Source organism: Bombina bombina, chromosome 4 (assembly GCF_027579735.1).
Source record: "Bombina bombina isolate aBomBom1 chromosome 4, aBomBom1.pri, whole genome shotgun sequence".
NCBI classification, from domain to species: domain Eukaryota; kingdom Metazoa; phylum Chordata; class Amphibia; order Anura; family Bombinatoridae; genus Bombina; species Bombina bombina.
Window position 1 is genome coordinate 704,557,344 of NC_069502.1, and position 24,530 is coordinate 704,581,873.

The 24,530-nt window shown below is 37.9% G+C and overlaps 1 protein-coding gene across 5 annotated transcripts in view; it reads left to right on the plus strand.

Annotated features, from left to right (window-relative positions):
• Nucleotides 1-24,530, plus strand: part of BCLAF1 (BCL2 associated transcription factor 1) — a 157,570-nt gene that overhangs the window by 7,756 nt on the left and 125,284 nt on the right. For 4 of the 5 annotated variants that reach the window (XM_053710892.1, XM_053710895.1, XM_053710896.1 and 1 more), the window contains exons 2-3: nucleotides 17,610-17,666; nucleotides 23,005-23,120. In XM_053710892.1, the coding sequence (XP_053566867.1) occupies nucleotides 23,023-23,120 (98 nt within the window). In that variant the 5' untranslated portion in view covers nucleotides 17,610-17,666; nucleotides 23,005-23,022. Of the gene's footprint in view, nucleotides 1-17,609; nucleotides 17,667-22,983; nucleotides 23,121-24,530 lie in introns of all 5 variants that reach the window. The other variant, XM_053710894.1, reaches the window with a different exon arrangement.

Here is a 24,530-nt window from a genome sequence, read left to right on the forward strand (position 1 = left end):
GCATACGTTCACAATACACACTAATTAGAGAGCTAGGATTTTTCCCTAACTAGCTTGTTTATAGCCAGGAAGTCACTAGCGACATACCTGGCCCCCTCTTGCTGGAGCTGTGTAATGTGCTATGTCAGTGCTTGACAAATGTGTTTAAAAATTAGGAGCCAGTAAGAATATTTAGGAGCCAGGTATATTTTTAGGAGCCAGACAGTTGGATTTGTATATAGACATATGGAGAATAACCCAAAAAGTTAGGAGCCAGGGGCAAAATTCTAGGAGCCAGTGGCTCCCAGGCTCCTGGGTTTGTCAAGCCCTGTGCTATGTAAAATATATTATGGGTTGGGTTGTTGGGCACATGCATTTTTCGAAAAATTACACAAAAAGCAGCTTAAAGCTCATTCATTTTATCTTCCCTTCTGAGCTCCGGTATAACTGCTAGCATCTCACTCCCCCCCTCTTACTGTTACCAAGGGATTTAATTAGGTTCTGTATACACTGGAGCTGAACCTTACACACACTGCTCTGTGAAATTATCTCCTTGAAGCCTGGATCGGAATGATAAAGTTCTTTTAAATTTATTTTCTCTATCTGAATATTGAAAGAAAAATTGAGTTTTATGCCCCTTTAATGGAGTTTACTATAAAATCTTGTGAGATTTCAGTGAAATCCCATGAGATGACAGTAGAGCAAAGTGGGGCCTGCTGATTGCCTGTTTTTTTTTTAATTTTTGTTTTAACATGCAGCTAATAGTAAAAAGAGTAGCTCTGAAACCCAAATATAGAAAGAGACTCTTTCAAATGCTTAAAGGGACATGAAACCCAAATATTTTCTTTCATGATTCATATAGAGAAAACAATTTTAAACTATTTCCAATTTGCTTTTATCTAATTTGCTTCATTCTCTTGATATCCTTTGTTGAAAAGCATATCTAGATAGGCTTAGTAGCTGCAATTAGTGGTTGCATATAGATGCCTCGTGATTGGCTCACCCACGTGCATTATTTAACAAAGGATATCTAAAGAATGAAGCAAGTTAGGTAATAGAAGTAAATTGAAATGTTTAAAAATTGTATTCTCTCTGAATCATAAAAGAAAAAAAATTTGGGTTTCATGTCCCTTTTAAACATTTAGATATCATGTCACTTTAAGTCTTTTTTCCCCACAAACGTCAGTCTGAGAATGTGTGTGTGTGTGTGTTAGTCCAAACGAAACGAATGCACTCCCCAATCCTGAATATTGAGTACCGGGGTGCTGTGTAGAAAATAGCCAGGTTAGAATCCATTCATCCAGAACAGAAGCACTGCACTCACCGGATTTTCATTGTGTCACTTTTTTCTTGCACTTTAGTTCCCAGTGAACAAGGCACCAGTGGGTGCCGAAACGTTTGGGGATTTTTTTTATCTTTGCATCAATAAAGGATGTTTTATTCAATGAAAATCCGGCGAGTGCAGTGCTTCTGTTCTGGATGAATGGATTCTAATAAAATGGAAATTTTAAAATAAACTACTTGTCCAAGGGACTAAAGCGGGAGCCCAATCTACTTGTCCTGATTCGTAAAAATAATTATTTACACCCACACAAATACATATTAACTCATACACATTTGCACACACAACCATATATACATTTATAAACACATATATTACACACATATTTACACAAACACACGCATACATACATTCTGTGGAAGTAACCTAAGGCAACAGTAACTGTTCTTTTAGTCTTGGCAATTTTAGGACTGTATGTAAGGAGTAGAGCTGATTATTTTTTACCCAATTAGAAAGTTACCCTGGTGCGGAATTTTAGAGTGACAAAACAAGCCCATCCCATGCGGAACACATGACTGACCCACTGTGGCTAAAGCAGCCCACCCATAGAGGGATTTTGCTGAGTCATACCTTTTTAGTGTAAATAAAATGTAATTTATAGCACTATGGCCTGGAAAATTACAAAGTAAAAAATAGGTTTAATCCAAGGTTCTTCAAACTTTTTCCCTCAAGACCTTCACGACCCACACTCTCATACAAACCACACACACTAATACAAAACACATACTCTCATACAACACACTAATACAAAATAGACTCTCATACAACGCACACCACACACTAATACAAAACGCATACTCTCATACCACACACGCACACCACACACTAATACAAAACACATACTCTCATACCACACACACTAATACACACCACACACGCTAATACAAGACATATACTCTCATACGACGTCACACACACCAATACAAAACACATACTCTCATACAACACACACACACTAATACAAAACACACTCATACAACACACTGTCAGCACCATATCCAACTACAAGGTTGCCTTGTGGGAGCTAGCTATCTGCAAAGACATAAACGGCATGAAATTGTGCTAGTGTGGGATGTATATGTATGGCTAAATATCCTACCTGGTAGACCTTAGTGAGCCCAATGGAGGGGTTAAATTCTATAAAAATTAACAATATCTGCTGATAGAGAGCAATTCATTTTTATGTGATTCATACTTTCTAATGCTTTCAAACTGTTTGGGTTTTTTTTGTCCGTTTTAGGAACATGTCATAACAATCAAAAGATTTTTTGCAATTTAATGAAAAAAATGCTAGACAATGTCTGCAAAGGAAGGATTGGCTGGATTATAGTATAGAGATGTCATTTTTATTTTATTACATGTGTCACTCACAGGGTTATCTTTGGAGTAACCACTGGGGTGGAGTGTCCTAGCTAGCTCTCAGATAGGGAGTGATACATATACTTAGCTCTTTCTCTGCAGGGTTTGGCCGCTCCTCAGCAGCTTGTGCCTGCTGCTCCTGCACACTGCAGCTCAGACTAATGGAGGGGATGGCTTGCACTGGCGCAGAGTACACCAAGGCTCTAAACATTCTGTATTTCTCCCATCCACAGCCCTTTCATCATACTGCAGCTGTGTGAACCGAGAACATGTTATATGGAGCCGCGCTAAATACTGACAGTGTTGGCGCGCAACAAAAAAAGTCCCTAAAAATACATATGGTACAGCTGGTTCTTCCTACCTTAGCAAATGTTTTAAAAACTTTGTGCGTGCACATCGCGACCGCTCAAGGCAAGTTCACCACCTGAAGTATCCCCTGCTGGGCTAGATCAGGGCAGTGTCAGTCTGCAGGAGCCGGTCTGTGACAGTACTCACAAGGATATCCCCTGACTGCCTTGTCAGCATTGTGCCTGCACGACACGACCGCTCAGGGCAAGCTCACCACCTGAAGTATCACCTGCTAGGCTAGATTAGGGCAGCCAAATAAAATATTTGGGGAAGCTGCATTATGGCTCTCAGGTTTTAGGTTGAACAATTCTGTTCTAAAGTAACTTTTTTAATACTTGAACGAAAGGAGCCTCGTAATCTAGAAACTACTATGTTCTACCTAGTCTATTAGCGAGCACAAATTTAAAGGGAACAGATGCTCATGGTCTTTCTGGAGTTAATATTATATAGCAAATAAATATTGACACTGTAGAAGTATAATGCTTAGTAAACAAAAAAACTCTGGTACTATATATATATATATCCACCACAATGCACCACAAATAAAGAAAGGGAAAGTCTAAAACATTAATAAAATAATCCCAAGTAGAGAAGAGGAAAACCACTCAGTGAAAACATTGAAACCGTGTAAATACCCCCCAGTTTCCTATCTAATAACGTGAACCAGTTTTAGACTTTAATAATACATTTTTAATTGTAATACTATAGTGCATGAACCCCTTTCTTTTTGTCTCTTTATGGTGCCTTCTGGAGTCAAGAAATGATCATAACCTGTGCCCAAAACACAAAATATAGACTCTCTACTCATCTGAAAGCATGGCATTCCATCCCCCAAACATACTAAACACAAAAGCCTGGCATTCCCTATGCTTAAAGGGACAGTACACTGTAAAATTGTTTTTCCATAAATGTATTTTAAATGACTTGTTATATCAACTGCAGAATATAAAATATTTGAGAAATTGCATTTTCGGGTTTATTTGTGTATCTGAAGTAGCTGGTTTTGTGCTTTGAAACCACAGCCTATTACAATGGGTTGAGCTTCAGGTAATATCAGATCTCATTATGTTATCACTTTCATGTACACAGACTTGCTTCCTTATCTTATATTTGTCTGGAACACCAAAGCTCAATACATAGAGAGAACAATGGAAAATTATCATTTTATTACTTAACTATCATGCCCCCACTGAGGGTGTAATCTCTTCTGCTGGCTGTGTTTACTTAGGCTTGTCAATAGCATATACGCCAGTATCAAAACTTTCAGTATAGGTTGGGAAATCACAAGCTAAATCAGCTATTTCAAATGCTGAAATATGAGTAAAGGAGCTACTTGTAACCAATTTAATACACTCTAGCAGGTAAAAAGGTTCATTGGGAATAATTTAAAGGGGAGAAAGTTTTTGGGTGAACTGTCCCTTTAACACTTCATACATAGCACTCCAGTGTCGCGCTATGGAGGGAGGGGCAAGTGTCAGTGTGCAGGTCTGCAGGAGCCGGTCCATGACATTTAGTACTAACAAGGAGATTTCCCCCCCCCAGCTGCCTTGTCTGTAAGCACTTGACCTGGGTGCTCTGTGTAACCCTGCTCCTCCGTGCGCTAATAGTACAGAAAAAAAAGTGTTATCCCTGCTGCGGTCTGCTTGCCCACAGCAGGGCTAAATGTAAAAATAAAACATATGCCCGGCGCCAGAAACTACATGTCCCGGGCGTCGGGCGATAGGAATTGCGCATTATATATATATATATATATATATATATATATATATATATATATATATATATATATATCCCTCAGTTTACGCCGGGGTTAGGTTCCAGAAGGAATGGTTGTAAATCGAAACCGTTGTAAATTGAAACCCAGTTTATAATGTAAGTCAATGGGAAGTGAGAGAGAGAGGTTCCAGGCCCCTCTCAAAACTGTCATAAGTAATACATTATTTTTAAAGCTTTGAAATGAAGACTTTAAATGCTAACCAGCATTATAAACCTAATAAAATAATCACAAAACACAGACTTAACTTGCATTTTTCTGCAAACAGTTCTTTCTATGCATTCCAATCTGGACTGATTTATAGACAGGAAGATCTTGTTCCTTTGAAATCTGCTTGATAGCTCAGGTCTGGTTAAACTGATTAATTTCAGCTTGCTTGGCTTTGCTGCAACACAAGCGGACAGCTCCACCTACTGGCTATTTTAATAAATGCACTGCTTCTCAATGCTTTTCAATAGCAGTCACATGACTGGAAAAAAAGGTTGTTATTCTGAAACGGTGTAAATTGAACTGTTGTAAAACGAGGGTCACCTGTGTGTGTGTGTGTGTATGTATGTGTATATATATATATATATATATATATATATATATATATATATATATATATATATATATATATATATATATATATATATATATATTCTCCATCATCTCCCCGATACTAGTATCGGTACCAAGTACTTGGATGAGTACTTGTACTCGTGCAAATGCACCGATACTTAAACCGATCTCACACACACTGTATGTGATATATATATATATTAGGGTTGCACCGATACCATTTTTTTAAGACCGAGTACAAGTACCGATACTTGTTTTCAAATACTCGCCGATACCAATTACAGATACTTTTTTTTGGTCATGTGACAGTTTACCAAGCACAATACAGACTAATTATTTAAAATTCCTTCTTTATAATTATGAAGGACTGTAGCTCAAAAGACATTATGAAATAATAAAACAGGTTTTATTTGTCAGAAAGTTCACAGAACATGTTTAGAAATAAAAATATTACAATAAAATATATTAACAACAACAATAAATAACAAATATAAAATTGCAACCAACCAAAAGTGCCATACAGTAAAAAATAGAACAGAATACTGTTTAATCATGGTGAACAACACTATGGGCTAGATTACATTTGACTGGTAAGCTTTACCAATGCTCTCATTAAACGTCCTACTCCATTAAAGGCTATGGAGTTGGAAATGTGAACAGAGCATTGGTAAAGCTTACCAATCAAATGTAATCTAAATCTAGTCCTATAATTGCAAGATGAGTGTTCATTGGGATTAACTTAATTTTTCCTATGAGTACTTTTCCTGCAATTATATAAGCTAAGATGTTCCTCAGAGTACAGTATGTTTTGAACATAATTGTGCAAGAAGAGAACTAGCAGTATAAAAGGCAATCTAGCAATTAGAATAATTTTTCAAAAGTTAATGGCAAGTTCTTTTTAAGGAACAGAACAGAAGCATCTCTGCATGTTCAGCTATTAGTCTGTTTTTGCTATCAGTAAGGAGGTTCAACTTTCCCCACTACTGCATGGGGCAGAGATATTTTTGGGCCATTTTAGCCAGAGCTGGAAATCTCAGTTTATTAACTGCCCAGTACTTCAGGGGTTTGTCTGAACGAGGTACAGTGATCTCTCCTACAATAATACAATTAAGAGCAATTTGTATTGGCAGAACAGTAGTAAACAATTTTTAGTTTAGTCTCCACTCCAGCTTTAAATGAAATGGGAACATGCAGTTTGAAAAAAAAACACCACAAGATAGATAGCATATGGGTAGTAAGTGGAGGTATCGGTTTAAGTACCGGTGCATTTGCACGAGTACAAGTACTCATGCAAGTACTTGGTATCGGTGCAACCCTTTATTTATTTATATATATATATATATATATATATATATATATATATATATATATATATATATATATATATATATATATAATATTTTCTCTATATCTAAAGTAATGCTATGTCTTTCAGATTTAAAAAAAAAATAAAAATAAAATTTTGTTCTAAATATCCTTCACTCAGAAGAATACATATGAAGTCTTTGCAGTCTTCTGATGCGTCTTGGTGTTAAATGTAATCCTCAATCTGTTGATACACAAATCCTTGTATCAACTCTAGGGGGCGCAAGAAAAAAAAGCTATACTTACAAATGATAAATATCTTATAGTGTCAGACGTTATAGCTAAATTTTATAACATCTTCATACTATATTTCACAGTCGGTCAAAATGCAAACGATAAGTATAGTACAAATAGGAACCCTTATTTCCAATAAGTCTTATCTGTTAAGAATGTGAGTCCTTGGGGTAGGTTCTCAATTTAAACAGGTGATGTTCCAAGGAGATGGACTTTGCCAGATAAACCTTGGCAGATTGAGTCAGCTCCTTGTAACGATAAATCAATCCAAACTCCAGGTGAACTCTGTGAAAGAAGTCACAAAACAATGGCGCCTCCTAGCGTGATATTGTTTTGGCACTATACTTGGTGTAAATGTGCAAGAGTGTACTCAGAAGTAAGGTAGCACCCAAGTGTGCTAAGTGGGGCAGACTGGGAGATTTCAGTGTCCCAGCTCACTGATCCATTGTGAGAACAGTGTTCCCAAATATTTTCCAATGCACGAAAAAAGCTCAGACTCTCAAAGTGAATTAAAACTTCAATTTAATAAAATATATGTAAAAACAAAGGGTCTGATATTGACCCTGTGTGTGTAAAATACAGAAAGCAACGCGTTTCTCAGATCTGTCTATTTCCTCAGGCTTCTGTTAACTAAATGAGAGTACTGGCTTTTGTACAAAGAACCAATCACTAACAATCCGTAATTATGTTTCTTTGCATTATGTGCACCCCGATCCTCTTTTTTTTTTTTTTTTTTTTTTTTTTTTTTTGCCTGGAAAGTGGCTCTAGATGTGAGCTATGCAGAGTACAGTGTTTACCGATTTTTGTGGGTGTGTTTTGGTTACTGCATACGTCAATGATGGTGAAATCAAAAGGAGTTTGTGTGGTCGACTAATGGGGACATTATATGCTTAGGTCTTAGATCTAATTGACCCATATTGTTTATATGGGTATCTGATAAAGAGCGCCCACATATAGATCTAATGTGGGATATGTTTACTTTTCAGACTAAGGGAAACGGAAAATGGATGACACATCCTGTCTACTTGCTGTGAATTTCTTTTCCATTACATCATTTAAAATATGCCAAATGACAATAGATTGTGGGGGTTTCTTCTATTGGCCTATCGGATGTCTTTCATGTGTCGGTCTCAATTATGATAGGACTACAGTGTTCGTATATATATTTAATTAATAAGTCCTCTTTACAATTTAGTTAATAAGTCCTCTACAACAATAAGCTAGTATGGAAAATACATGCCCTTAAAAGGGGACTTAGTGAAATTGCTTTTCCTATCTATTGATCATTATATTTGGACTGTTCAACGTTACGGTAAAGACATTTGTGAGACGGCCTACCTAAATTGTCACGTCGGTCAGATTTTTTTATTTTTTTATTTTTCAAAAAAACGTTATAAGTTGCTCAAGTTACAACCAATTATATAAACAAAAGATGAACATAAACCTCCCGATCTTATCGTCAAATGAAGGGGTAAACACAATCAGGAGATAAATAAACAAAACATCAACTGGTATATAGTAATTTACAATACAATAATGTGTTATAAGATGGTCTATGAGGTCATTGTATTGTCTAAATAACTGAAATCAACCTTGTATGTCAAACATATCACACAATGACAAATCGTATACTTAAATTACCAACATATTTGAGCAAAATTAAGTGAAGACAGAGATTGTTACGCCCAATACATTGCAGTGATAGGAATCTACAAAGATTCCAAGCTATAAACCTTCTAAGTAATCAACTCTGCTTATGATATGTCGGTCAGATTTTTGATGATAGGAATTTCTTCTATCGTCCAGTGGGAAGCTATATTTAGCTCAATCTATATGTGTCCCTATATCTATAGCTAGTATAATTAATACATGCATTCTGCAAACATAAACTACAACACAGGTGCTTTACTGGTGACATAATGATTTTAAGGCATATTATCAAAATCTGCCGTAAATAATGTGTGATGTGAGACCTCATTCTTGGGACGTTCGTGTTGGGACTTAAAGTGAATGTCAATTTACCCTGTTTCAATGCCTCCTAAGCATTTGTTACCTTTCTATTAGTCAAACCGCCACAATTCTTTTTGTAATAAATCAAGCATTTATTTTATATTTATGCAACAAACTTGATGCCGTTTTCACCCTGACTCCTCCCAGCCGCAACTTCCTACTTCTGCACAGTGTGACATATAGAGCGGTCCCACCCGCTTTATACGTATCTTCCAAGCGCTCTCCCATTGAGCCACAGGGACAGGGTCTGTACGCTTTGTTGAGCGTTGCTTAGCTCTGACAGCTTTTTCTCCAGTGCCGCTTCCGAAAACGCGTTACATGAACGAGCATGCCAATGATGAAGCGCTGTTTAGTTACACGCATGCGCATAAGGTTGCAATGACGAAACAGAAAAGGGGCTGTACGCCACGGGGGTAAACCATAGATTGGTGCCAAAATATGTCAATCAATAAAGGCACTATGACGGGCGGATTATACAGCTGCAACGGAGCGGATTCAAAACGTAAAAATTAAAACTTTTGATTGTATTTATCTAGTATTTGATGAATGAACATCATACTGGTTTTAGCTAACATATTGAAAACTGCTTTGCACAACCCCAGACTTGACCTTCACTTTAAAGGGACATTCCGGTCAAAATTTAAATGCACATAGATGAAATACATCTTTGAATAGAAACATATTAGCAATATAAATGTATAGGGTTGCACCGATACCATTTTTTTATGACAGAGTACAAGTACCGATACTTGTTTTCAAATACTCGCCGATACCAATTACCGATACTTTATTTTAATGTCATGTGACATTTTACCAAGCACAATACAGTAATAATAATTTAAGATTCCTTCTTTATAATTATAGAGGACTGTAATTCAAAAGACATTATGAAATAATAAAACAGTTTTATTTGTCACAAAGTTCACTGAACATGTTAATAAATAAAAAATATTACAATAAAATATTACATTTAAAGGGGTGATGCAATTGGGTTGTAGGGCTGTTATATAACATCAATCTGACATTTGTATGGAGGTTCGACTCTAAGTTTAACAGTCTTTCACTTTCCACACTACTGCATGGGGCAGAAAGATATTTTTGGGCCATTTTAGCCAGAGCTGGAAATCTGTTTATTAACTGCCCAGTACTTCAGGGGTTTGTCTAAACGAGGTACAGTGATCTCTACTACAATAATACAAATAACAGCAATTTGTATTGGCACAACAGTAGTAAACAATTTTTAGTTTAGTCTCCACTCTAGTTTAAAATGAAATGGGAACATGCAGTTTGAAAAAAATGCCACAAGATAGCATATGGGTAGGAAGTGGAGTTATCGGTTTAAGTATCGGTGCATTTGCACGAGTACAAGTACTCATGCAAATACTTGGTATTGGTACCATATAAATGTATTAGCAAAAATGCTTCTAGTAAAAGTTATCACTCTTTTAGTGTTAACATTTTTCTCTGTACGTTCATGTGTAGAATAGCAAGATATTCTCAGTGCACCAACATTTTAAATATTGCAGCTGCTCAGAGCACCAGGGGGGATTGTATAATGTCATCAATGAACAAATTGAGTATTTAACAGATGGTACAAGCACCTAAGGCTCTCTGAGCAAATGCTGTGTTTAAAATGCTGGTGCACGGTGCATACTTAAATACACTTTTGAAACAGCTATAGCTTTCTCTCTCTTTCTTTCTTTCTTTCTTTCTCTTTCTTTCTTTGTTTCTTTCTATTTCTTTCTCTCTCTCTCTTTCTCTCTCTTTCTTTCTCTCTCTTTCTTTCTCTCTTTCTTTCTCTCTCTTTCTTTCTTTTTCTTTCTTTCTTTCTTTCTTTCTTTTTCTTTCTTTTTCTTTCTTTCTTTCTTTTTCTTTCTTTTTTTTTTTTTTCTCTCGCTCTCTCGCTCTCTCTTATATTTATATTTATATATATATATATATATATATATATATATATATATATATATATATATATACACACATAGTGGTCCATCCCACATTCGCAAGGGTGGATTAAGTTTCTAGAAGCTGTAGATACTATATAGTGTGTGGCTGTGAGCAGGATACATTATCAACACATTCAAGGTGTACAATGAACATAGAATAACTTTACCAAGGTAAACCTAAAAAGCAGCCATATTATCTATATTTTCGTTTAGCCCTGCCGGAATCAGGGTATTAAGTTTAAAAATCCAATAGGTTTCCCTCTGGCGAAGCCTGGTAAACCTATTGGAACCCTGTTTTAAAGGTATTTCTCTTGTTAAGTGTGTTCAGTCCACGGGTCATCCATTACTTATGGGATATATTCTCCTTCCCAACAGGAAGTTGCAAGAGGATCACCCAAGCAGAGCTGCTATATAGCTCCTCCCCTCACATGTCATATCCAGTTATTCTCTTGCAACCCTCAACAAAGAAGGAGGTCGCGAGAGGAGTTGGAGTTTTTACTTAATTATTCTTCAATCAAAAGTTTATTTTAAATGGCACCGGAGTGTGCTGTTTTTTCTATCTCAGGCAGTATTTGGAAGAAGAATCTGCCTGCGTTTTCTATGATCTTAGCAGGCGTAACTAAGATCCACTGGCTGTTCTCGACATTCTGAGGAGTGGGGTAACTTCAGAAAATGGGAATAGCATGCGGGGTCCCCCGCAAATGAGGTATGTGCAGTACAATATTTTCTAGGAATGGAATTGACTAAGAAAACACTGCCGTTACCCATATGATGTAAGTACAGCCTTAAATGCAGTAGTAGCGACTGGTATCAGGCTGATAAATGTATGCGCAGTCGAGTTATTTTCTAGGGACTAGAATTTGACTGAGAAAATACTGTTAATACTGAAATAATGCTTAAGCCTTATCTGCAGTGGAAGCGACTGGTAGCAGGCTTAGTGATAACTTTGCATGACATTAAAAAAGTTTGTTTTTAAAACGTTTACTGGCATGTTATTCGTTTTGTGAGGTACTTTGGTGATAAATCCTTTTGGGCATGATTTTTTTCCCACATGGCTAACGTATTTTTCTGCATAGAAACCGTTATATCAGGTCTCCCACTGTTGTAATATGAGTGGGAGGGGCCTTTTTTTAGCGCCTTGTTGCGCATTTAAAATTCTAGCACAGTCTTCCTGCTTCTTCCTCCTTGATCCAGGACGTCTCTAGAGAGCTCAGGGGTCTTCAAAATTCGTTTTTGAGGGAGGTAATCAGTCACAGCAGACCTGTGACAGTGTGTTTGACTGTGATAAAAAGCGTTAAATCTTAATTTGATATCCGTTTTTGGGTATTGAGGGGTTAATCATCCTTTTGCTAATGGGTGCAATCCTCTGCTAATTAATACATTTACCGTTAAGAATTGTTGACTATAACTGAATTAGTTCTTTGTTATTCAACTGTGTTTTAAAAGCGCTGCAGCGTTTTTTATATTGCTTGTAAACTTATTGAAAGTGATTTCCAAGCTTGCTAGCTTCATTGCTAGTCTGTTTAAACATGTCTGATACAGAGGAATCTGCTTGTTCATTATGTTCAAAAGCCGATGTGGAGCCCAATAGAAATATGTGTACCAATTGTATTGATATTACTTTGAATAAAAGTCAATCTGTACCGATAAAGAAATTATCACCAGATAACGAGGGGGAAGTTATGCCGTCTTACTCTCCTCACGTGTCAGTACCTTCGTCTCCCGCTCGGGAGGTGCGTGAGATTGAGGCGCCAAGTACATCAAGGCCCTTACAAATCACTTTACATGATATGGCTAATGTTATGAAAGAAGTATTATACAATATGCCCGGGTTAAGAGGCAAGCGCGACAGCGCTGTGTTAAGGACAGAGCGCGCCGATGACACGAGAGCCATGTCTGATACTGTGTCACAATTTGCAGAACATGAGGACGAAGAGCTTCATTCTGTGGGTGACGGTTCTGATTCGGGGAGACCGGATTCAGAAATTTCAAATTTTAAATTTAAGCTTGAGAACCTCTGCGTGTTGCTAGGGGAGGTGTTAGCGTCTCTGAATGATTGTGACACGGTGGCAATCCCAAAGAAATTATGTAGGCTGGATAAATACTATGCGGTACCGGTGTGTACTGACGTTTTTCCTATACCAAAAAAGCTTACAGAGATTATTAGCAAGGAGTGGGATAGACCCGATGTGCCTTTTTCCCCTCCTCCGATATTTAGAAAAATGTTCCCTATAGACGCCACCACACGAGACTTATGGCAGACGGTCCCTAAGGTGGAGGGAGCAGTTTCTACTTTAGCCAAGCGTACAACTATCCCGGTGGAGGATAGCTGTGATTTCTCAGATCCAATGGATAAAAAAATTAGAGGGTTACCTTAAGAAAATGTTTGTTCAACAAGGTTTTATATTACAGCCTCTTGCATGCATTGCGCCTGTCACTGCTGCAGCGGAATTCTGGTTTGAGTCTCTGGAAGAGGCGATTCGCACAGCACCATTGGATGAGACTTTGAGCAAGCTTAGAACCCTTAAGCTGGCTAATGCGTTTGTTTCGGATGCCGTAGTGCATTTAACCAAACTTACGGCTAAGAATTCCGGATTCGCCATACAGGCGCGCAGAGCGCTATGGCTTAAATCCTGGTCAGCAGATGTAACTTCTAAGTCTAAACTACTGAACATTCCTTTCAAAGGGCAGACCTTATTCGGGCCCGGCTTGAAGGAAATTATTGCTGACATTACTGGAGGTAAGGGCCACACCCTTCCTCAGGACAGGGCCAAATCAAAGGCCAAACAGTCTAATTTTCGTGCCTTTCGTAATTTCAAGGCAGGAGCAGCATCAACTTCCTCCGCTCCAAAACAGGAAGGAACTACTGCTCGTTACAGACAGGGTTGGAAAGGCAACCAGTCATGGAACAAGGGCAAGCAGGCCAGAAAGCCTACTTCCGCCCCTAAGACAGCATGAAGACAGGGCCCCCTTTCCGGAGACGGATCTAGTGGGGGGCAGACTTTCTCTCTTCACCCAGGCTTGCGCAAGAGATGTACAGGATCCCTGGACGTTGGAGATTATATCTCAGGGATACCTTCTGGATTTCAAAACTTCTCCTCCACAAGGGAGGTTTCATCTGTCAAGGTTATCAACAAATCTAGTAAAGAAAGAGGCATTTCTACAATGTGTACAAGACCTCTTAGTGATGGGAGTGATCCACCCAGTTCCGCGAGCGGAACAAGGGCAAGGGTTTTACTCAAATCTATTTGTGGTTCACAAAAAAGAGGGAACCTTCAGACCAATCTTAGACTTAAAAATCTTAAACAAATTCCTAAGGGTTCCATCGTTCAAGATGGAAACCATTCGGACCATCCTACCCATGATCCAAGAGGGTCAATATATGACCACAGTGGACTTAAAGGATGCCTACCTTCACATACCGATTCACAAACATCATTATCGGTACCTAAGGTTTGCCTTTCTAGACAGGCATTACCAGTTTTTATCTCTTCCCTTCGGATTAGCTACGGCCCCGAGAATTTTTACAAAGGTTCTGGGCTCACTTCTGGCGGTACTAAGACCACGAGGCATAGCGGTGGCTCCGTACCTAGACGACATTCTGATACAAGCGTCAAGTTTTCAAAATGCAAAGTCTCATACAGAGATAGTTCTAGCATTTCTGAGGTCGCATGGGTGGAAAGTGAACGTGGAAAAGAGTTCTCTGGTACCACTCACAAGGGTTCCTTTTCTAGGGACTCTTATAGATTCTGTAGAGATGAAAATTTACCTGACGGAGTCCAGGTTATCAAAGATTCTCAATGCTTGCCGTGTCCTTCACTCCATTCCAAGCCCATCAGTAGCTCAGTGCATGGAAGTAATCGGCTTAATGGTCGCGGCAATGGACATAGTGCCATTTGCGCGCCTGCATCTCAGACCGCTGCAACTATGCATGCTAAGTCAATGGAACGGGGATTACTCAGATCTGTCCCCTTTGCTAAATCTGGACCAGGAGACCAGAGATTCTCTTCTCTGGTGGTTGTCACGGGTTCATCTGTCCGAAGGAATGACCTTTCGCAGACCAGATTGGACGATTGTAACAACAGATGCCAGCCTACTAGGCTGGGGAGCAGTCTGGAACTCCCTGAAGGCTCAGGGATCGTGGACTCAGGAGGAGAAACTCCTCCCAATAAACATTCTAGAATTAAGAGTAATATTCAATGCTCTTCTAGCTTGGCCTCAGTTAGCAACACTGAGGTTCATCAGATTTCAGTCGGACAACATTACGACTGTGGCTTACATCAATCATCAAGGGGGAACCAGGAGTTCCCTAGCGATGGTGGAAGTCTCGAAGATAATTCGCTGGGCAGAGTCTCACTCTTGCCACCTGTCAGCGATCTACATCCCATACAAGAGGGTTTAGAAAAGGGTTTATCCGCTAGTTCGCTAAAGGGACAGATTTCTGCTCTGTCTATTCTTTTACACAAACGTCTGGCAGAGAACCCAGACGTCCAGGCCTTTTGTCAGGCTTTGGCTAGGATTAAGCCTGTGTTTAAAGCTGTTGCTCCTCCGTGGAGCTTAAACTTGGTTCTTAAAGTTCTTCAGGGTGTTCCGTTTGAACCCCTTCATTCCATTGATATTAAGCTTTTATCTTGGAAAGTTCTGTTTTTGATGGCTATTTCCTCGGCTCGAAGAGTCTCTGAGTTATCTGCTTTACATTGTGATTCTCCTTATCTGATCTTTCATTCAGACAAGGTAGTCCTGCGTACTAAACCTGGGTTCTTACCTAAGGTTGTTTCTAACAGGAATATCAATCAAGAGATTGTTGTTCCATCATTATGTCCTAACCCTTCTTCAAAGAAGGAACGTCTTTTGCATAATCTAGACCAGGTCCGTGCCCTGAAGTTCTACTTACAGGCAACTAAAGATTTTCGGCAAACTTCTTCTCTGTTTGTCGTTTACTCTGGACAGAGGAGAGGTCAAAAGGCTTCATCTACCTCTCTCTCTTTTTGGCTTCGTAGCATAATACATTTAGCCTATGAGACTGCTGGACAGCAGCCTCCTGAAAGAATTACAGCTCATTCCACTAGAGCTGTGGCTTCCACCTGGGCCTTTAAGAATGAGGCCTCTGTTGAACAGATTTGCAAGGCTGCAACTTGGTCTTCACTTCATACTTTTTCCAAATTTTACAAATTTGACACTTTTTGCTTTTTGGGAGAAAGGTTCTACAGGCAGTGGTTCCTTCTGTTTAATGTTCCTGCCTTGTCCCTCCCATCATCCGTGTACTTTAGCTTTGTTATTGGTATCCCATAAGTAATGGATGACCCGTGGACTGAACACACTTAACAAGAGAAAACATAATTTATGCTTACCTGATAAATTTATTTCTCTTGTAGTGTGTTCAGTCCACGGCCCGCCCTGTCTTTTTTTGAGGCAGGTTCTAAATTTTAAATTATAACTCCAGTCACCAATGCACCCTATAGTTTATCCTTTCTCGTCTTGTTTCAGTCGAATGACTGGATATGACATGTGAGGGGAGGAGCTATATAGCAGCTCTGCTTGGGTGATCCTCTTGCAACTTCCTGTTGGAAAGGAGAATATATCCCATAAGTAATGGATGACCCGTGGACTGAACACACTACAAGAGAAATAAATTTATCAGGTAAGCATAAATTATGTTTTTTTCAAACTAGGTTCTGCCTAAATATTGGGCCCCACAAGAGCAAGTTAAAAGGTATATCACGTAATTGGAGCTACAGTTTAGCCTATCCTTCAGTTGGTATGTCCAGAGGTATTGGAAGTCACACTAGTGGCCCCGTGTGTGATGTATTTACACATATTGCACCTTTTCACCCTACATCTGTATGCTCATGTATGCTACATCAAATCAGAAAAGACGCACATTACTATGGTTGGCAATATTTATGGGCATTTAACCAAAAATACTTATTTTTACGGTAAGCACAGTTGCTAGTAATTATCAGTATAAAACACTAAGGGATACATATTTACATCGAGGTTTCTATTGTATGTTTACCATTTTTTTTTTATATTTGTATGATCTTGTTTGTATTCAGAACTATGCACAACTATGAAATGTGGTATGTTTTTATTCTTGTATAAATAAATCAGCTGAGTAGTAATAAGATACATTCAGAAAACATACATCTATGTGAGAGGCGTGTCTCTTATGATTTGTTAGTGATTGGTTGTTTGTATAAAAGCCAGTACTCTCATTTAGTTAACAGAAGCCTGAGGAAACAGACAGATCTGAGAAACACGTTGCTTTCTGTATTTTACACACACAAGGTCAATATCAGACCCTTTGTTTTTACGTATATTTTATTTAATTGAAGTTTTAATTCACTTTGAGAGTCTGAGCTTTTTTTGTGAATTGGAAAATATTTGGGAACACGGTTCTCGTGTTGGATCAGTGAGCTGGGACACTGAAATCTCCCAGTCTGCCCCACTTAACACACTTTGGCGCTGCCTTACTTGTCAGTACGCTCTTGCACATTTATACCAAGTATAGTGCCAAAACAACGCTAGGAGGCGCCCTTGTTTCGTGATTTTTCACAGAGTTCACCTGGAGTTTAAATGTAATCCTGCTTTTCTTTATAGATTGCTTACAGTGTAAATGGTAATCATTTACTTTAATTTTTACCTACTTTTTTTTTTTTTTAAATATATGCATTTTTTTTTTCGTTTCTAGATTATTCTTTTCAGAATTGGAACATTTTTAACTGCAACACATTCTTTGCAATTAAAGGTAAGCACAATATATTGGCACACATGCATTTTATCCTTTACTGCATTTAAAATGCTTGTTATTGCACTAGTTACATGCTAGCCACGTATGCTCTTTCTTGGTTGTTCCTTTTTCTTATACATTAACTTTAATGGGAACATTGACCTATTTTTATTGTGAAGTTTGTCTTGGTGCTTTATGTGCTATAGGATAATGCTTACTATTCTTTTTATTTTTTTATGAATCCTTATTAAAAAGTTTACATTTTTACTTATCCTTTACACCTTCTCTATCTCTCATTATCTCTCTCTGCCTCTCTTGTGTGTTTATTAGAATTGTTTTTATTTTAAAGTGAATGTAAATTTTTATTAACCAGTGCCCGGTTTTTAATAATCCTATTAAAAACAGGGGCACTTTCATTCATCAAACTTTACTGACAGCACGCTCCCTTGCTGGTAACTTGAAGCTCACTACGCTATTTGCGCAATTAGCGTAGGCATCGGCAGTTGTGCCTCACGCCTGAGTCGGCTTCTAGTTACCAGCACGGGAGCCTGCTATCAGTAACTTACATAGGGTGTATGGTGCGGCTCCTAGTGGTTGAAATAACTGCCTGTCAAATCTCAGATTAAGTAGATGTGAGACAGAGGCTGTATTAAAGCAGGTATTGGAGCCTCACAAAAAGTTTTTTTTTTTTAATTTTTTATAGAAGTTGAATTTAATTTTCACTAAAATAAGCACATCAATATGCTTAAAATGAAAAGAGCTTTCAAAATATTAAGTTAGGTGAATTTACCATCACTTTAAGGCACATGCATACTCCTGTGCATACCTAGGTATGCTCCTGAACAAAGGATGCTAATAGAATTTCATAAAATAGAATTTCATAAAATTCTATTGGAATCATGAGCATTTTTAGTTTTCTTTCATGTCCCTTTTAATTCTAGTATTTTGTTATTTTATAAAAAGTATTCTACAAAACTTATATATGTTACACAACACTCTGTACAAGTTGAATGTTTATTATTTTTTAATGTTTGCTGTGTAATTACTTTAAAAAGATCTGCATATAAAATAAATGTTATACTGTATAAGCATTTAAAACTAATTTCCTCCTTAATATAAGGAGAGTCCACGGCTTCATTCCTTACTGTTGGGAAATACCAAACCTGGCCAGCAAGAGGAAACAGACACCCCAGCCAAAGGCTTAAATACCTCTCTCACTTCCCCATTCCCTAGTCATCCTTTGCCTTTCGTCACAGGAGGATGGCAGAGAAGTGTCAGAAGATTTGGAAGTAGTTCCTTATGAGGGGTATCTGCCCTTTGATATGGGACTGGTGTTTTAAGTAGTCTTGTCAGCCTCTCAGTGAGAGCATTGACGAAAGTTAGAGTCTGGAGATGCAGGGAGAGTCTTTCTGCGAACCCATCCAGACTGCCTGCTAACGGCTCCTTAAGCAATCAGTGTTGACGAGTTTCACTGCCTTCTAGTTTTCTTCATTCAAGTCCATGTCAGGAGCGATGCTAAGACTGTCGCACTTGAGAGGCTGTGTTTCTGTTCCACAGCATGGATTCTGGTAAGATCGTTTCAATTTTTATATACATTGAAAACACTAGGAGACAGGGTCACAGTGTGGCTCCTTTTATCTCTATAGAATCAAGGGTTAATATCTCCTGCGGGGTATTTTGTGAACAGTGGGGATTAATCAAATGTGGTGTTTTGATTTTATGCTGCTTATGTGAGATTTTATTGGGCTCATAGACTGTTTGTTAGGTGGCTGGAACACACAGGTTTTTACTTTCAATTTGAATGCTGTGCAGCTTGTAGCTTGGTGCACTTTTTCTCATAGCAGGGGCGGTCCTTACTTGTGCACCACATGACCGGTGTGGTCTTACTTTCATTTCCTCTTCCCTGACTGGGGAAGAAGACGCTTTTTTTCTCCGTATTGTCTGGGTCCAGGAGGTGGTGAGTGCCCCAGCCATTGGGATTGCTGCCTTGCAATGTGAGCCTCCTTATCTGGTGTTCCATTCTGATAAGGCTATCCAACGTACTAAGTTAGGGTTTCTCCCTAAGGTCGTGTCAGACCGCAACATCAATCAAGAAATTGTGGTTCCTTCCTTGTGTCCTAATCCTTCTTCTTTGAAGGAACATTTGCTTCATAATTTGGACGTGGTTTGAGCCTTGAAGTTTTATCTTTAGGCTACTAAGGATTTTAGACAAACTCCTTCCTTGTTTGTTGCCTTTTCTGGGAACCGTAAGGGGCAAAAGGTCTCTGCGACTTCCTTGCCTTTTTGGTTAAGGAGTGTTATCCACTTAGCTTATTAAACAGCGGGACATAAGCCGCCTCAGAGAATTACAGCTCATTCTACTAGAGCAGTGGCTTCCTCTTGGGCCTTTAAGAATGAGGCCTCTATGGATCAGATTTATAAGGCGACTACCTGGTCCTCCTTACATACTTTTTCTAAATTTTACAAGTTTGATGTTTTTGCTTCTGCTGAAGCAGCCTTCGGGAGAGGTTTTGCAGGCTGTGGTGCCCTCAGATTAGGGTCCGCCTCTATTTTTGTCCCTCCCGTTATCATTCAATGTCCTAGAGCTTGGATATGTTTCCCAACAGTAAGGAATGAAGCCATGGAGACTCCTTATATTAAGAAGGAAAACATAAATTATGCTTACCCGATAATTTAATTTCCTTCTGTATAAGGAGAGTCCACGACCCCCTCCCGTGTTCTCTGATGGACAGCCCCCTAAATTATATTTTTCTTCTAGCACCTTTTTATACCCTGATATTTCTCCTACTGTTCCTTGTTCCCTTGGCAGAATGACTGGGGGAAGTGGGAGAGGTATTTAAGCCTTTGGCTGGGGTGTCTTTGCCTCCTCCTGGTGGCCAGGTTCGCTATTTCCCAACAGTAAGAAATGAAGCCGTGGACTCCTTATACAGAAGGAAATTAAATTATCTGATAAGTATAATTTATGTTTTTGTTAGCAAAATCTAGATATGCTCAGGGGCATAAACGTGTCTCAAGCATTATAGCATTCTAGCAGTTTGTTAGAAACACTGCCACCATATGCTTAGGACAGGTGCAAGCTCCTGAGCATATCAAGATATGCTTTTCAATAATGGAAGTTAACAAAATTAATTTGATAATAGATTGTTGGAAAGTTCGAAACAAAAAAAAAAAGTTTAAAGTGACATAATACTCGTATCATAAGTGACACAATACTCATATGCATTTGAAAGTGATGCAGCATAACTGTAAAACGTTGACATGAAAATATCACCTGAACATCTCTATGTAATAAGGAAAGCTATGTTACCTCACAATTTCTTCAGCTCACCAGAGTAAGTGCTCTGTTAAGTTATATTTTAGCTGCTGTCCAGCTGCAAGTTGGGAAAAAAAAAAGTTAAAATAAAAAAAATAGCCCATTAGCAGTGCTGAGGTCATGCGTTGCTTTGCTGTGATCTCATGAGATTTCACTGAAGTCTTGTAAAATTTTATAGTAAAGTTTCTTAAACTGAATAGGAAAATAACATTTAATGTGCATGCACATGTCAGATGCATACACCCTTGCAATTCCTGGGACAAGCCTCCTGATTGACTGCTTAAAGGACCAGTCAACACATTAGATTTGCATAATCAATAAATGCAAGATAACAAGACAATGCAATAGCACTTAGCCTGAACTTCAAATTAGTAGTAGATTTTTTTATAACAAATTTCAGTTATTTATATTTCCACTCCCCTTGTACCATGTGATAGCAATCAGCCAATCACAAATGCATATACGTATAGTCTGTGAATTCTTGCACATGCTCAGTAGGATCTGGTGACTCAAAAAGTGTAAATATAAAAGACTGTGCACATTTTTTTTAATGGAAGTAAATTGGAAAGTTGTTTAAAATGACATGCTGTATCTGAATCATGAAAATTTAATTTAACCTGAGTGTCCCTTTAAAGTCTCTTTACAGTCGGGTGTGAATACAAAGTACATTTTGAGGTAAAATATCTTCCTTTTTTACATAGAGCTGTTCAGGTGATATTTTCTAGTTAGCTTTTTACAACTATGCTGCATCACTTTTAAGTGCTTCACCAATTGGGATATCAATTCCCTTTTAATGTGTTCAGAGAGAGTCAGAATTAAACTGATTTAAATTGACCATGTTATTTTAACAACTTTCCAATTTACTTATCAAATTAACTTCATTCTCTTGTTATACTTTAGTGAGAAGCTTATCTACGTGTTTTGAGCACTAGAAGGCCGCAGTGACAACAATCGCCTATAATCAAATTATAATATAAAAGAAAATTGTATAATATCCCTAACAAATCACCAGACACCTGTCCATGTCAAGATATATTTTTCTTAGTGCAAATGCTTGAATAAGTTACATTGTTTGATGCTTAAAGGGCCACTGTAAGTAAATATTTTCTATACCTGTTACTAACTAACTACCCCAAATACACTTTTTATCAATAGCATTTCATTAACATATCTCTACCGTATATCAGAAATCTTGTCTGCAAATTTAATTGTTTTCCAAACCCACTCCGTGGGTATCCTTTACTCTGTACCAATCCGTTTACAATACCTAGGTTTCAAAATGGCGCTTTAAACACAAAGTTATTGGTTTAAGTATTTTGAACATGCAGTGCTGAAAATAGTGGGCAGGATAACGTGACATCATCGGCGAATTAAAGATATAACTTTTAGAACGTTATGAAACTTCGTTTTGGATAAAATATAGGTCAGTAGGTTTTAATTAATGTTTATTAACTTTAATATGTTAGTTGTTTAGCTTAAAAATTGTAGCAGAAAGTAATCCTTTAAACTTAAAGGGACATTCCAGCCAAAACTGGAATCCACGTGGATACATTTCCATTTTGCATAGAAACATTTTTGTAATATACATGTTTTAGCAAAAATGCTTTTAATAAAAGCTAAAGCTGTTTTAATAGTGTATGTAAGTATGCTCAGTGCACCAGCATTTTAAACTCAGCACTTAGAGAGGGTAGGGTGCTTGTACATCTGGTAATGACTCAATTTAATTGCTGACATGATACTATCCACACTGGCGCTCTGAGTAGCTGCAGTATTTAAATGCTGGTGCACTAAGAATATCTATAAATTCTTCACATGCAGAGAAAAATGTTAACACTAAAACAGTGATAACTTTTAATAGAAGCATGTTTGCCAATACATGTACAGTATATTGCAAACAACATCCCCATCTACGTTCTATTTTTGGATAGGGATGTTTTCACATAGATGCATACTTTTTCAGAGATTCATGAAATTTTGTAAAAATATTTAGGAGACAGTAGTTCTTTTTTCCCCTTTCACCAGTGTTTTTCATGTTTCAAAAAGAACTATTGTGACTGGAAAATGGTGAGATCAAACTCAAGGTCGCATTCTTCAAGGTCAAAATCTCGATCGCCTTCATCCTCTAGATCGAGATCGCATTCAAGAAAAAAAAGATACAGGTAAAAACAGTGTTTTATGTAACATCCATTGACCTCTTAGAAGTTTGTGATTATAGGTTGTATTGTTTCTAACTTGTGTTTTATCACTGCTAATTAGTACAAAGCTTTAATTTAATTGGAGTTAATACAGAACATTCTTTAAGTAATTTTCTAGGAGTATATATGATAACATAATAGTTTAATTTTTATGATGGGGATCTTAAAGGAAGAGTGGAGTCAAAATTTAACTTTATTTTTTTTAATTGCATGCTGTCTAAAAATGAAAGTTTTTATCTAATTTGCAATAGAAGGCTGAACACATGTGCATTCTCATATGAGCCTACCTAGATTTTGCCTTTGGACAAATGATACCCAGATAACAAAGTGAATTTGATAAGAGAAATAAATTGTAAAGTGTTTTTTTTCTTTTTCTTTTTTCTTCTTCATGCTCTGTTTAAACTGTGAAACCTTGATTTTGACTTTGTCTCTTAAAAGTTAAAATGTATACTATTATTATTATTATTATTATTATTATTATTTATTTGTATAGCATTGCAAAAGTCTGTAGTGCTAGGTACAGAGATAAGACTAAAACAATCTAGTACAGGAGGAGGAGGACCCTGCTCCGAAGAGCTTAGAGTCTACAGGTTTAGGGTGTAGAGACATAAGGATTGGTGTAGCATGTCACATGGATTGTAGTTGCAGCAGTGATTTAAGGCAGTTCAAGATTTATTTTTGGGTAGGTTTAAAAGCAGAAGAGAGATGGTAAGCCTCATTGAATAGGTGGGTTTTCAAAGAGCGTCTCTAGGTTGGCTACAGTCTGAAGGAGCAAGTTAGAGGTTTCCAGGGGAAAGGGGCAGTGCGCTAGAAGTCTTGGAGGTGAGAGAGGGATGTGGAAAGATGTAGGTGAGAGGTTGATTGAAGAGGAGGGGTCAGGGAGTATTAAGAGATGAGAGAAGAAATATAGTTGGGAGTGAGGCTGTTAAGTGCTTTATAGGTTAGGGATAATACTTTGAATTGTAAATCTGCAGTATATAGGGAGCCTGTAGGCTGGCAGAACTGATGTAGATCAGCGACTTAGGTGGATGAGTTTAGCTGAAGCATTCATTATAGATTTGCCGGGAAGAGAGACATTGTTTAGGAATACCATTTAAAAATAGATTACAGTAGTCCATGCCTGAGAAAATATGGAAATTAATTTGCATTTATTTCATACAGGTGGGGAGAGTGTTCATTCCATTACTCCTGGGAATTACTCTTCCCTACCACTAGGAGGAGGCAAAGATTCCCAAACCCCAAGAGCTCTATAAAACCCCTCCTACCTCACAGGTACCTCAGTCTTGTCTTTGTCTCCACTGGAGGAATGTGAAGAATGAAGATGTGCATATGATTCTTCAGTGAGAGGGGCTTTAAGTCTATGTTGGGGCCCGT